The 15717-nt window shown below is 37.7% G+C and overlaps 2 protein-coding genes across 3 annotated transcripts; both read right to left on the bottom strand.

Moving 5' to 3' along the window:
- Positions 1-629: 629 nt before the first annotated feature.
- On the bottom strand, positions 630-5045 carry LOC140765858 (putative disease resistance protein RGA4). 2 transcript variants are annotated; one of them, XM_073105144.1, is made up of 2 exons: positions 1640-5045; positions 630-1488 (listed from the first exon to the last, which is right to left on the bottom strand). In XM_073105144.1, exon 1 carries the CDS (start codon positions 4936-4938, stop codon positions 1657-1659), a length of 3282 nt encoding a protein of 1093 aa, XP_072961245.1. In that variant the 5' UTR covers positions 4939-5045; the 3' UTR covers positions 630-1488; positions 1640-1656. The 2 variants fall into 2 exon arrangements, with proteins under 2 accessions (XP_072961245.1, XP_072961244.1); XM_073105143.1 differs by having other exon boundaries at positions 631-1516.
- A 4332-nt stretch (positions 5046-9377) lies between these two features.
- On the bottom strand, positions 9378-13179 carry LOC140765681 (putative disease resistance protein RGA3). Its single transcript, XM_073104881.1, has one exon. The coding sequence runs from the start codon at positions 13155-13157 to the stop codon at positions 9507-9509; it is 3651 nt and encodes a 1216-aa protein (XP_072960982.1). The 5' UTR covers positions 13158-13179; the 3' UTR covers positions 9378-9506.
- Positions 13180-15717: the final 2538 nt, after the last annotated feature.

Genomic DNA, 15717 nt, shown 5'->3' with positions numbered 1-15717 from the left:
AAATTTACAAATATTTTTTTTAAATAAAATGAAATAGTCCTATTTTTTTCAATTAAGTTGACGTGAGATTAACTAACTCAGATTTTTTAAAAAATATATATTTTATGGTAAAAGATAATGATTTGTTTTAGCAAAAAAAAAAGATAAAGTAGGGCATATTTGTGTAATGCCCGTATACTAGTAACATTAGTTCAATATTGCCATGGAGAACTTTGACAAATTAAGAAAAATAATGATACACAATATTCAGTGAACAAAGGAAGCTCGCTGGGGAAGACAGAAAAAATAAAATAAAAACTCCACGAACAGGCCAATGACAAAAAGTAATTAAATTAGCAAAAACATGACAATTAGTGATTCTAATTAAGCATGCTACGTGCAAAGGTTAAGGGTCTAAAGGGTTTGCTTTCATACCATAACCTTTGAACAGATCGTGCATTTTATATATATATAGCAAAACCAACAGTCTCAGACTCTCAATTTCATTAGGAAAGCAATTAAACACAGCCCTGCACGGATGAAGGCACACAAACGAGCATGCTGTTCCAGAAAAACTACAACTCCACAGCACTAACGCAAACTAGAAACAACTCTGCCCACACGATAACGAGGAAGTGTTCACTCACATCTTGAATAAGATTTCACTCTATCATTTCCATTGATCATATAACAGTATTTATAGATTACAATTTATAGAAAGAGATAAAGTAAAGTTCCTATTCCATACAAGGAATGTATATAAAACAGAATCATGTTTAAATTTAGTGTACCGACTATTATGAGTAGGTATGGCAATGACTACATTAGTGGCAGATCAGATGCAATTTCCTTTACACACTAAATCTACAACCATATTATACGCAGGCAGCAGTGGGGAACTTTCCGCAATGGGCGAAAGCCTGGGCAGTTCTTGATCGCTAAGCTCTCGAGGGTGAATGCAAGAGCTTGAACATTGAATGAGCGAACACTGAAGCAGCTAGAAACTGCCAAGCCTTGAAGAACTGTCAGGTAATTCACCAGCTCATCACCGGGAAGTAATGTTATGTTTGGGCAGCCACTCATTTCCAGATGCTCGAGGGATTTGAGACATCCCAGGATCTGGGCTATGGACCTGTAAGTCGAACCTTGCATTAATTGGCCCCTAATTGTCACATCCATTCTTGAAGCAAAATGATCTCCGTCTGAAGCTTCAGAACTTGCGTAATTGAGGGAGATGGCTTCTCCGGAACATTGGGCATCTGCAGATGTAGAGGACGGGAGGTCACTATTGGTATAGGAGATGCTCATCTCCGCAAGAGCTGTCAGTTGATGGAGTGCTTCTCTCTTGAAGGATCCGATGTCCGGGTGGTCCTTGATGATGACAAATGAATACGAGCTTGAAGGTTGGCGAAGAGCCACATACTCACGACGCCAGGGCTTCCTCTTATTTCCAGATTTCTGATCGACGACGGCAGTCTACTGTCATGATCTGGTGAAGGCATTCGCGAGCTGTGAAGACGCAAAGTAGGTTCGCACGCTACATAAATCATGAGGACGACGAGTGTTGTGCAATCAATGGGCATGAAAGCTGAAGCAATTACTAATCTAATACAAGAACAAATAGAATAGCAATAATTTGAACGCATTTCAAGTGCCCTACCTTGAACGATCGAATGACTATTCAAGTGCGTTCCAACGCCCTGTTACAAATCTTGATAAATGCGAACGCTCCTCAAAATATTTGAACCCTCGGAACGCCCCTATGCTGCCTAGAGTTGAGCGAAAAACAACCAAGAGTAACACCATATGGCATATAAGTAGACCGAAAGTAGTTGTTGTCCGGCCTGCAGGATAAGCCTCGAGGAATTTGAAGTTGAGCGACGTACAGACTGTACAGACTGTAAGTACTAAAAGATCTACATCTTTTATGGATATTTTATGCTCTGGTGAATGCATTCGCCAGCTGTCAGGATGCAGTAGTACACTGCCATGCGAGAACAACTTATGGACTAAAAGATAGATGGCTGTCCACGATGTCTTCAGGAGGTCTGCAATGGAGAAGGACATAGAGGCTATAACTTCTTTAAAAACTTCACAGCTGGCCGCCTTCGCCAGAGAAACAGCATCCAGACCGACCAGTTTTGGACAATCTTCTACTACCAAAGATTCCACAGAGGCTAGATTGCGAAGCCGCCATATTGGAAATTTTTTGAGCTCCTTGCATTTACGAAGAGTAAGGCTCTTGAAGCTTCTAATGTCGAGAGACTGCAAGTGATCGCAGTCAGAGATGTAGATAGAAGAGAGGGATGCGTCGCTAGGATCCCTCCTTTCTTGAAGAGTGGTCAGTCCCACTCTCTCTATTCTCAGCTCTTTCAATGCCAATGGAAGTTGTGGAAGAATCCTCAGCCTTGGGCAGTCCATGATTTCCAGCACACGGAGACACGGGAAGCCACCTTCCGCACCAAACCATTCCTCCCATTCAAACAAGCCGTGTAGCCGCAGCTCTACCAGAGATGGAAACCATGTAGCTTCATGATCTCGGCTATCACTCAGCTTTCTCATTCTTTTCAGCCCATAGATCTCCAAGAACTTAAGGCATGGTACTTCCCAGAGAGGCGGGAGGATTTCCCATCTTCTGCAGTTCTTAAGGCTAACAGTTTCCAATTTAGAGAAGTTTGATCCGCTTCCCATCCAAGCGGGGGATTTGCTTCCGCTATAGCCTTTTATACTGATCATCTTCAAGCTCGGTGGCGGCCTGAGGCCTTCAAGTATTTTCCCATGATCAAGTGGCTCGTTTGTGGTATCAGCATGACGATCTTCACTCCACCGCAATTCTAACATTTCAAGATAGGCCTTTCGGCTCAATTGAGCTTCGTTTGCCTCTTCCTCACTGCTGACATTTTCAAGATCTCGAATGCAAAGCCCGCCTTGAAGCTTGTTCATTTCCTTCAGTTCCACTATCCTGTGCCCTTCCCTTTTGTACACCTTGAATTCTTCCAAGCTCTGAAGGGATGCCAGATTCCCGATTCCATCTATTGTAGAAACCAAGTAAGGACTTGCTTTGAGATGCCTCAGGCTAGTCATCCTGTTCACCCCTGCCGGCAAAGCAAAAAGCATGTGACATCCTACTAGATCCAGCACCTGAAGTTTGTGTAGATGGCTCAGTGTCTCAGGCAGACTCTGAATATTAGTGTATGAGAGATTCAGAAGCCGGAGATGCTTTAGCTCACCAACAGAACTGGGTAGCTCTTTGAGATCAGTGTGACTCAAGTCGATCACTCGCAAGGATTTCAATGCTGGCAACAATTCTTCAGTAAGACAATCAAAAGCAGACTTGTTTCGATGCAAGGATATGAGTGATCGCAAGCATCGGAATCTGCACAGGTCCTCCAATTCCGAAGGCCACAGATTATCAGGAAACAGGGATAGATGGTTGGTTGAGATGGGGATTTCTGATAACCAATCAACTCTTGAACAGGAACTCACAACTATTCGTGGTGCCAGTTCATGTACAGAGTCATGCAGGATGTATTTATCCGCAAAACAATGGAAAAAGGACATGGACAGTAGAGTATCGAAATATTGGTTTGCTATATGGTCGACTGATCTCCCTTCATGAGGAAGTATGAAGCCCCCTGCAACCCATGCATGGACTATGTTTGGTTTTTCAAGCTTATAGCCTCTAGGGAACAAAGAACAGTAGACTAGGCATTGTTTGACATCAGGAGGCAGGTGCTGATATGTAATTGCCATTACAAGTCCAGTGATATCATTATTCCCACCCGTTTGTGCTTGGCATGTTTCTAGGATTTCCTTCCAGAACTCAACATCCAATTGCTGGCTTAGAAGACTAGCAATTGTTTGAATTGCTCCGGGAACGCCACTAAGCAACCTAACTATTTCCCAACCCACAGATTTAAGTTTTGTGTTGACAAACATACGGTTTCCATCAACATACTCTTTGAATAAGCGCCAAGAATCGACAGACGACAAAGGATCAAGATCACGAACATACCTTTGCATCACACCTATCGTCTCTGCAGCATTAGAGTTCCTAGTGGTAATGAGTAACTTACTTCCCCTTTCACCGACCGGCAAATTGCAGAAGAATTGTTCCCACACGTTGGAGTGCTCATGCCAAACATCATCCAGAACCAGCAAGAACCTTTTGCCTTTGAGTGTCTCCTGGAGGTTTACTTCAGCTAGTTTCAGATTTGCAAGTTTTGAGTGTTCCCGACAAGAGACCGACTTAATGATGCCATCACTAATATTGCTGTTTTCGACCAAACTAGCACACACAGATACCCACATCCTCAGGTCAAAATGATCTTGAACTTTTTGACTATCGTAGACATAGTTCGCCAGAGTAGTCTTCCCTACCCCCTCACGTCCTACAATCAAAAGCTTCTCCTGGGCGTGTTCGCTACTTTTATCCAGCAGGTTGCTCAGCATATATTCCACATCGTGATCTCTACCCAGGAAGGAGCAAGGCTTGCAAGGCTTGGGGGTGAACTCAGTTCTTACTCCTTTTTGGGTAGGCATACCAACACCACGCTTATCTTCCTCAATCGCTTGGAACTTCTTAGACAGCTCCTCAAATTTACAAGGAATGCTATTTCTTAAGAGAGACTGATGTGAAATAGCAACAGAGGAAGAGCTACTACGCGCTCTGTTTGATGCGTTTACCTCTTCCAGTTCATCAAGCAGGTCCTCTGCCTCGTAAAGAGCATCTCGAACTTTTTTAAGCCAAATTCTAGCGACTTCTTCCTCGCTTGCACTTTTCTTCTGCTCCGCTTCTCGGACGGCAGACCTGACGCTGGTTATCAGGTCTGATATCTTCTCGATGTCCTTCTCCACCTCGAAATCCCAAGCCAAATCTTCCACCTCCTTGGAACGCAACCTGTGAAGGATCACATCGGCTAATGGAGCGACAAAATCCATCAAAGCTGCTGCTTCCATATCTTCGTAGAGAACACCGGAGGCCAAATCCAACAGGTCGAGATAATTTTACCACCCCTTGATCTCAATCTTCCATCCAACTTCTGTCTTCAAACAAGCCAAAAAAATGAATCAATGATTGAATAAGTACAATTCATTTTCTCCGTCCTACAGTCAGAAGTACATGTCACTCATTCAAATTAGAAGACTAAATTAGTCGTGTTTTATTTCTCTCTTTTAACTATCTATTTTTAATAAATAATAATAATAATAATAAATAAGTAGAAATTGATATTTTTATTATTAAAAAAAATAGTTATAAAGATAAGTAACAAAAAATTACTTAAATTCTAATTTACTTATCAATAAATCTAGTCACATATCTTATATACCTCTTAATTATTTAATAAACACCCAACATCCTAACTATATTATAAATATAACTCTCTCCTATCATTATTTATAAATAAAACTCTTTATTTGCTAAAAAGTTATAATTAGTTAATTTATTTATTTATAGTACCAAGTTAAATCTTATAAGATCAATAATTCTAAAACCATATTATTTAATTTCAAAGGGCATATTAGAAGAGTAAGATCAAGGTAATTTACGAAAAATAAAAATATCAACAAATAAGATATTTAATTTTTTTAATTATATATAATAAAAGTAGAAGACTTTTATTTATAATGTTAAAAAAATTAGGGCTGGCAAACAGCAAGGCTCAACTATAAATTGTTTATATTTTAATAATAATATTGTATGACTATTAGGTGTACAATTAACAGCGATGGAACAAGATATTACAAGGTAATTAGCAACAAACAGCTCTAATAGATGACCTAACGCCTAAACCACCTCTAATAGATGGGCTAAAACATCACAACTACCAAAAGAAAAAAAAAATTAATTTTTTATTCTAAAATATAATTTATTATTTCAAAATAATAGCTAAATACTATAATTACCTTATTTTAAAATATAAATATTATTCATCAAAATTACATTTTATACTACACACTAATCTAATTACTAATTTATCCTTAATATCTATTTTATATTTTTATCTTAAAATATAAGTAAATATAATAATAGTTATTGTTAGAATACATATCTTAATATTTTTTTAATTGTTTTGATTTAATAATCCGCGAGCTACATGTGGAGATCACTTCAAGATCCCAATAGATTTCTCTTATCTGAGACACCGCGTGGGCCCCAGTACTTTTTAATCTTTAACTATACGTGTTATATTTTAATAATGCAGTTACTGAGTCATGTTTGATGTGAGACTAAGCAACTCGATTAATTAGTCTAATTTTTTAATCTTAATTTTTTAAAAAATAAATTTAATTAAATATAAAAAAGATTAAAAAAAATATATTTAATTAGTAGACTAATTTAGAAGTTCCTGAACTAATTCACATGGGACTCAAACAAACCAGGCCAATAATAATATATATGCGTTAGTTTCCGGTAAGATTTGTCTACTTTTATTTTAATTTTGAATGGCCTTTATATATATTAAAGTAACTCTATATCTTTGTGAGCGATTAACTAAACTAATTATATTTTAAATTTTATTTTATTAAAATAGATTATTATTTCAAATTTATTATTAAAAATAATTAAAATGCTGAACTGATAAATATTTTATATTTTTACACAACCGTTGAGATGCTAAAATACTTTATATTTCACTATTTTATTTCTAAGAATTCATTTAAATTAATATTTCAACAGCTTAAGTTAAAATTATACCTTTAGAAATAAAACGCATATGAGTTTAATATTTTTTTTATATAACTATAATAAAATAGACTCATTTTTATATCAAACTTTAGCATTATTTTTAAATGACAAATAAAGTTGACAATAATAGATTTTTAACTCTATTTTTTTTTCCGTCATGTGAAGCTCTAAATAGAACTACGAAATGAGCTGTCCAAGAAACGTTCGGTCTAGTCTAGATGTAGCAATTTCTTCTTTTCTTTTCCAAAGTCTACATCTGGGCTGTATAAAAAAAAGACTTGATAAGCTCGAATTGTATATATATAGTGTATAATTAATAATAAGCTAGACTAAGCTAGACTAGAATAGACTAATTTAAGGCTTAAAAACTCTCAACTAATGCGATAAGTTTATTTCTAGATCTTAATGGTCAATCAAATCTTATAATTCTTCCACCCAATAAGTAAACAACACAAGCTTTGAATAAGTCAAACAATTTAGGCAGCATGTATTTCTTAATCTTCCCCTTAGCAGTTGAGAAAAAAAGACAGGAAGCTTCATTGTTATCATCGCCTGGGAACAGAGGAGAGAAGGAATCAATATTTGCAGGATTAAAAAGAAGTTTCTTATGATTTTACTAACAAATTAGGTTATTATTATTTTTTTGTTTCCAATATGGATATACTTTTCTTGTTCTTGTAAACTAGACAAGTAACTTATTTTTAAAGTATGTCTTGCTTTCACCGAAGCTACCAACTCATTCACTGCTACAAGTCACATAAGTATAGATATAATCTATGTGCGTAAGCGACCCACTGCATCATTTCATTAACATAGGGCCTTTTTGGTTTAGAGATGCAATACATCAGATTTAGGACCATCTAAACGTTACTGTGATTTGCCTCACAACCCCTAGTCTTCATTTCAGAGATTTATCATTGTCATAGGTGCACACAGAAGGTGTCAACCAGGTTGTCCAAGTGTGAGTCATCAGAAGATTACCTCATAGAAAGCATTAGTTCAAATGCTCTGGGAGAAGCTGGAGTGCACGTTTTGGTTTGAAAGAGATTGAACTTAATGATGACCATATGCATACATTGCTCTGTTTCTACTCCGAAGGATGCTGCTGTACATGCCTTTTTCGATAGACAATTCATAAGTTTGCAATACTATCCAGGAATGTACCAATATCCAGCTGCTTGAAGACTGACAACATTGCTCACTTTGGCATCTACTTCCAGTGCTTCATGATTCAAAGTCTGAAATACCCAAGGAGTAATCTGGACAAATGGATCCAAGTAGAAGGATATATTATGATCCTATAACGGAAACAAGTTCCAACAAGTCATGAGTCGATCATCTTAAGGAAAAGTCAAGAAACTGATAGAGAGAAAAGCAAGCAAATAAGCGTTATCCAACAAGTTATAAGATTACAATTTCTCTTGCTTAGGACAGAGGAATTAACCAAACCACAAGTCAAAATATCCCAAGAAACCATGAAAGAGTTATCCTTTTGATGGACGTCAAAAGGATCTATTATAATCTCAACCTTTTGATGGACGTCATTGTCTTTAACAGTAATATAGAAAGGCAACATCTTCTTCACTGGGCTATGAGATGTATCAAAGGCGAAAAGATTGATGCGAAGCTTAAAAAGGTACCTGATTTCCGAAGGCTATTTCTTCTCCAACTTTGAACAGCATATTGAATAAAGAAGAAGAAGCATAATTCCATGTAAACTGCGAAGAAAGAAAGAAGCAACTTCTCCGCTGTTCAAAATGGATAAAGAAAGAGAAACTGTTCCAGAGAATAACAAGCAAATATGATCAATTAAAGTTCTAATACAATCAATTATAAGATTATGAGTTCTTCCATCCCAAATTAACCAATCCAAAGTTAAAATATCTTCAACAATGGTTAACTTATTGATTAATCTAAAAACTTAAGTTATTAGAGAATAATGACTTTTATATTTTATATTCAAATAACTTTCTTTATTTTTAGGTTGAAATGTTTTAATCCGCAGAAGAAGTTATACCATATTAATTTGTCAATTATAAATATATTTTATTATATATATATATATATATATCTATATATGTCTATAATCACTTTACTCAATATGCTAAAAAGTTTAATTTTTATACTTATGATTAAAGTGAATCATTATTTTTTTTCTCAATTTTTTATATTTATAAACTAAAATACCCTCATCTCTAATCTCCATTTTACCGAGAAATAGCGACGAAATGGGTTGCAGCTTGGTGGACGGTGGTGGTGTATAAAATAAGAGGAGTTGGAGTGACGTGAGTTAGGAGTATTTTAGTAATTTCTATATTTTTAATTAAATTTGATAGAAATAATAATTGTCTTATTTTGATTATAAGTTAATGAACTTATTTGAGACTTTTTTTTTTTAGTACAGAGATAAAATAATTTTAGACATAAGTAGAATAGGGTAAAATATATTTAATCCTTTTTATTTTTATTTTTTTAAGATTTTTTTTAATTTTTTATCTCAAGCTTGAGATTGAGATTGTTTGCACCGAGATAGAATCTATGCTATGCGCTTCAGTTTCATCTTTCATCGAGCAGCATTTGTAACAAAACTCTGCACTTACTGCATTTCAAGAATCAGAATTTTGACACAAAGACAGCAATGTAAGGCAATCATTGAAAGCTTCAACAACAGTTCATAAATCAAGCTTCTAAATGAGAGAAAAGGAACCATTTTACATATAGTTACATGTGCATAGCATCACTTCAAAGTTGTGCTGTAACACATCTAATTGACAATAAATGGCTAGATCACAACAAGTGGATTAGTATACGGTAGTAGTGAAAAATGCTCGCGTGTTTATTCTAAGGTTATGTTTGTAACACGAGATATCTTTGGCCGATCAGCTCCCCCTTTGTGACATCGGTTTCGCAACTGGGGACATCCTTTGATGGTCAAAGACTCTAATGTTGAAGGAACACCTTTCTCAGGAAGGGCCCTCAAGCTTGTGCATCGACTGATGTATAAGGATTTGAGAGAACGAATTCTGATCAAGTCTGCAGGCAAGGAGACGAGATTAGTACAGTCGCGAATCGCAAGATCCTGCAAGCAAGAAAGTTCTTCTGCATGTGCAAAAGATTTGAGCTTGGGACATTTTTCAATTGTCAAGATTTCCAGGGAGCTGAGTGACTCTAAGTCCAATGATTGCAGCTGTTTACACTCTATTAGAGTGAGTTTCCTCAGCCCTGACAGGTTGCTCCGTGCTGCACTTAACAGAGAATCCACATTGGAACCACCAGAGATTATTAACCTTGATAGAGATTTGAGACTTCCGAACCATGTCGATATGCTCGACAAGACGTTTCCCTTGATCTTTAAATCCAAGCTTGGAAGATCTTGAGGTATGCACTTGTACTCCATCTTGACACAACACGAGAGCTTATCACAATATCGGATTTGCAGGGAATGGAACGCAGTCAGATGTGGCAGAACTTCTGAAGAGAAGGATGCAGAGTCCCAGTAGTCATTTGATATTTTAAAGGACAAGAGCGAGTCTCTGTTTGCCAGCGCCATGCAGACTTGCTTATTCAGAAGAGAAGGACAAGATATGATTTGGAGAGCTATCAGGGATGAAGGTATCCTGTTCTCCGATCTGAGACTGAGCTTAGGGCAGTCTTCAAGCACCAAGGTTTTGAGAGAGGTGAAGTCCTGGAAACACTCCTTTGGCAACGGGTCACAAAGTTTGGAGCAAGCAGTGATTGTCAGTGTGACAATAATTTTCAGGACTTGCGGTCGCAGAAATCCTTCACAGATTCTCGTTAACTCAGGGCACATAGATATTTTGATGAAGAAAGAAGATGAAGGTTCTGGCAATGAGATTTCGTCACTCTGTACGGTGACACCCTGGTAGTTAACATGGGGAGGCATTGTCGTCAACTTGGGGCAGTTCTCAATAACCAGCTTGGTGAGCCGAGGAAATGATGGATTACTGCTGGCTACCGACCAGTCTTCCCATTTGGGCATGTCAGATAAATGCAGCTCCCTTAGTGATGGAAACTTCTCCATCGCATTGTTTCCATAGAAATTCAGATCTACCTTTTTCACGCCGCCCATTCCTCTTACTTCCAGAGTCCTGAGCGATCTCAGTTCGCCAAGAGTCGGGAGGAGTTCCCATCTGGGACAATCACATAGGTGAAGTACTTCTAAATGCAGGAGCTTCTGACTCATCATCCATTCTGAAGAATGCTCTCCACCATAACGTAAAATCTTCAACTCTCCGAGGTCTGAATGGGGTTCTAGATTATTTAGTACGCCCAAATATCTTTCACTGTCAATGGAAGTATGACCTGTAGACCATTCCAACACCAAGGTTTGAAGGTGACTCTTAGTCTTTAACATGGCTTTCTTGGCCTCATCTCCAGATTTGACATTCTCAAGATTTTGAATGGAAAGGCATCCTCGAAGCTCAATCATTCCCTTCAACTCTTCAACCGTATTGTTGCTGTGAACTTTGAATTCATCTAGATCCTGGAGGCAAGTCAAGCGTCCAATTTTGCGTATCGTTGATGTCAATGATTTATGGGCCTTGAGATGTCTTAAGTTACTCAATTTGTAGATACTTCCTGGCAGCTCCGAAAGGAACTTGCATCCAAGGAGTACTAGAGTTTGAAGGTTGTGCAATTCACAAACAGAATCAGGCAACTCCTTAATAGGATTATCAGAAAGATTTAGGTAGCGGAGGTGTTTTAACTTCTTGATAGAATTTGGCAACTGTGTGATGTTATTCTTCCTCAAATCCAAAACTCGCAAGGATGGCATGTTTTTGATCAACTTGCCAAGGGTATCGTCCGAGGGAGTATCTTGCAAGTCCAAGAGCAGGGTGCGCAATCCCTTCAAATTCCCAGAATTTATGAGCTCTTGCATATCTTTATCCGAACAGGCCAGCGATAGATGGCGGATATTTCCATAAAACTGCCAGGAACCACCAGATTCTGTTCTGCTACATTCATCCGCAGAGATGTACCGCGCAAGATCATTCATCAAGGCCGGCATCACATATTTGCCCCTTTCATGGTTCAAGATTCCCCTGAAAATTAAGTCATCAAAGTACTCATTCCCTGTATCCTCCATGCCTTTGCTATATGCTGAATCAGTGAAACCTTGTGCCATCCACATCACGACCAGGTCACTCTTATCATATCGATGCCCTTTTGGAAATAGTGAACAAAAGGCAAAGCACGGCTTCAGATGTGAGGGCAGGTGATTGTAAGTTCGTTTTAGAGTTGGCATTATATCACCCTCATCTTGTTGCAGTTGCCATATTTCAGTTCGTAAGATTCTTTTCCAATTGTTCTCTTGTCTTCTAGCATTCAAGAGCCGAGCAAGTGTCTTGGCTGCCAAAGGTGAGCCATTCAACTTTCCCACTATCTCCTTATTTCGAGCTTCCAGCTTTTTGATACTTTGTGATGCCACTCCCATGAGTCCACGTTTGGCGAACAAGGCCCAGGAATCGTCATCTGACAAACCGCCTAAGATATAGGGGGACATCATCCCCTGGAGTTTGGCCACACTTGTACTTCGCGTTGTTACCACAATCTTACTTCCTTCTCTCTTATCAACAAAAGGTGCCAGCAGTTTTTCCCATTGCAGTTGGTCCTCGGTCCAGACATCATCCAACACAAGCAAAAACCTTTTGAACTGTAATCTCTTTTGCAGGTTCATCTGAAGCATGTTCCAGTTGGATTCCTTGCAAGGTTTACCAGGGTGTGCAGCTTCTATGATCTCTTTCGTGATCCTTCTTGCATCGAAGACATTTGACACACAGACCCAAATCCTTCGATTGAAATGGTGTTTAATCCTCTCATCATTGTATACCATCTGAACAATCGCAGTCTTCCCTATCCCCCCAATGCCCACGACTGGAAGAACAAAAGCATTAGTCCTGTCCGCGCATTTATTGTATGAGACCAACAGTTGGACGATCCTCTCTTTATCTTCATCCCTACCGATTATCCTCGATTCATTTATGAAAGAACTCGTCAGTTGGCTCTTGGGGATCATAGAAGGGTGGATCAGTTTATCATCTTGGTCATGCTCTCCTAGTTTGAAGTCCCCCAATTCATTGGCCACGCTATTTAGCGTCTCTCTAATTAACTTGATTCTATTGCTGAGTGTTCTATCGAGCGAAATAGTAGTGGCCGAGTTGCTTACCTGCAGAGTTCCCCGGAGCACGGTCGCAACTTCATCAAGTAAGTCGTCAGCTTCATAAGCGGCATCCTTGAGCTCCTTCAGCCACAGCATGAGACCTTGGTGATGCACCTCCCTCGCCTCGATCCGGCTGACTGTCGCTTGGATCTTCAAAAGCGTCATCCCGATCCCCTTCAGATCGCCAACGACAGCATCAGATTCCGGCCACTTCTCAAGAATGAGGGGTAAGGCCTTTTGGAACAATGTGTTGAGGAATGGTATTACGAATCCTCCAATTGCTACTGCAATTGTTAGTGGCTCCATATCTCTTCTTCCTCACAAGCACAGATGGGAAGGAAGGAAGCAACAACAAACAGACAGGAAGACAAAATCTAAGCAACAACCTTTCTCGATCTTAATTCGATCCCTAGCTATGGCCGAATAATTACTAAAATCATTCGATTATTAAAACCATCCTGAAATGTTTGCGAAATGATCCAACAGCATTTGACCTAGCCACATGGTCACCACGTCCCTTGAACAAAACAAAATAAAAGAAAGAAATTTGCATTTAACACGATACCTTTCACGCAAATCACGGGTTGCACTAACACTAAATTGTTGATGGCATAATAGAAAACTATTACGTCGAGGTCAACCCATTAATTGTCTAACAACAATATTTGCACAACATAGGGCCTATGTTAGATTAACAGTAACAAGGTATATGAAGATGGCATGACATGTAGCATAGTTCGGTTAAGGTCAACTCCTTGTATAATATAACATATTGCATAATAGAAAACTATTACGTACAATGCCTAAACCCTCCTATCTATTCTGCTTCCAAGTTTGATCCCATTAACTAACTAACTAACTCCGGAATTTAAAAGTAATCTTCAGCGTGATCGTCGGCACCACACGGACTTAATCGCGCACCTCCTCGCCTACTCCTCACTTTCTTGACTCTCTCTATGCCATATCTTCCTCCTTGCTATCTTTCCACTTCCCTCGTCTTCTTCTTCCTCCGTAGTGAGTGTTCCTCAAATGTTTGAGCATCGCCGGCCTCTGTCAGACTCACCACTACCTCCAACCATTTAATTTTATCTTGTAGTTAGTCCTTAGCTTTGCCTTTTTGCGATTCTCATTACCTGGAAAAATTCGTCGGCCGGCGACCCTGTGCCGACCTCGCGTCTACCCGAGGATCATTATATCGAGTCCCCGTGTCCTTGGTACATTTCATCGTGTGACCTTTCTTCTCGTCAAATTCCGGCTTGGTTTCCGATCGTCATCACCGTTCTTATGCGTGCCCTCCTACCGGTCGGTCACTCTTCTCTCCTTCCGCTGAAGCCAATGGCCATTAACCATGGAACTCAACCTCTGCTCTCATTCCTCTTAAGGAAGGGGAACCATAGTGTTGGGCCACTTCGGACTAACCCAAAGCCCATACGAGATTAAACCCAGCCCAATTATTTGTTTTCTTTGGTTACATGGTTAAGTGTAATTAGTATTTGATTACTTTCTCTTAGTATTCTACTTCGACGTAATCATATGTGTCAAAATAATTCACATTAATGGTATTAGTATCATTGAGTTATCATTATTAAGCTTAATCAATCATACCTTGGTTATTAATATTTTGGTTTATTTATTTTGCATTAATTCAAATTATTATAATTGTTGTAAACATGTTATTTCGCAATAATTAAATGCTTACTTAGTGTTATTCACTGTGTTCGCAAAATTATTTTATATTAGTATCAATTTATATAGGTAAATTTAGAGGTTAATTGCACTTTAATTACATGTAATTTGGCTCAATTTTGTAAACCCTCACATATTTTTAACTTAATATACATTATCTTTTTTATCGTATTTAATCGTATCAAATGTCAAATCTAAACATTCTTATTAATAATAAGATTGTAAAGAATTAGATAGACTTTCTAATACATCTAAAATAGTATCTATAAAATTTTAGATGACAAAATATTATGTATATATATATATATATAAATTTATCATATCTTTACTATTTAAAATTTAATCAATCTTATTTTAGATATATTATAAAACCTATCTAATTATCTACAATTTTGTTGCAGCAACTTTTATTCCTTTTGACTTGCACTTTGTTTCCTTTATTTTAATAAGTTATTGTTTTGCTTATCTAGACATAATTGAATGATTTTTCTATTAGGATTCTTGAATTATAATTCTGTCTCTATATTCATTCCGCAAACCTTAGCAAACCCATTGGAGAACCACACCTGATACATTTTGCTTTCTTTAAATTCTAACGTAATTTTTTTAATTACATTAATCATAATTGTAGATTCACTAATGTGCGAGGAGGACACCAAGATAAGAGGAGCAATCTATTTAAAAAGGACTTACACCAACCTTCGAGTATACTTCAGGTGAGTGAATTCTCTTAAGAACAGTGCATATGCTTACTTAATTGTTGCATATTAACATTAATGTAAAGCACTTAAACCAGGAATTAAACCTCAGTTGTTAATAATAGTTAAAAGTAATACGTTGACTTTTCTTTTTCTTGTATTTTTTTTAATTAAACCGTAGCATTGACCTCAAATTGGAGAAAGAAAAAGATACCTAACTTGCACGTCGCATGAGACATTGAGACTGACTTTAATGGTAACTAAAAATTGAGACTTCTTTTTTTTTCTTCCCTATTAAGTCAATATCTAGCTTGCCACCCTAGAATTCTTATCTCGGGTGGGTTGGCTGATGTTAATATCTTATACATTTGGAATGTCAAGCTCAGCTCATATTTTAAAAAGTTAAGCTTGATCAATTGAATTAGGTTCGAATTTAATTTTATAAAATCAAATCAAACATATAACCGATTCAATCTTGTTTA

Source organism: Typha angustifolia, chromosome 8 (genome assembly GCF_048772165.1).
Source record: "Typha angustifolia cultivar Huaian chromosome 8, ASM4877216v1, whole genome shotgun sequence".
Lineage (NCBI taxonomy): Eukaryota > Viridiplantae > Streptophyta > Magnoliopsida > Poales > Typhaceae > Typha > Typha angustifolia.
Note: the sequence above shows the minus strand (reverse complement) of the source record. Positions and strands in the feature narration are given on the sequence as shown.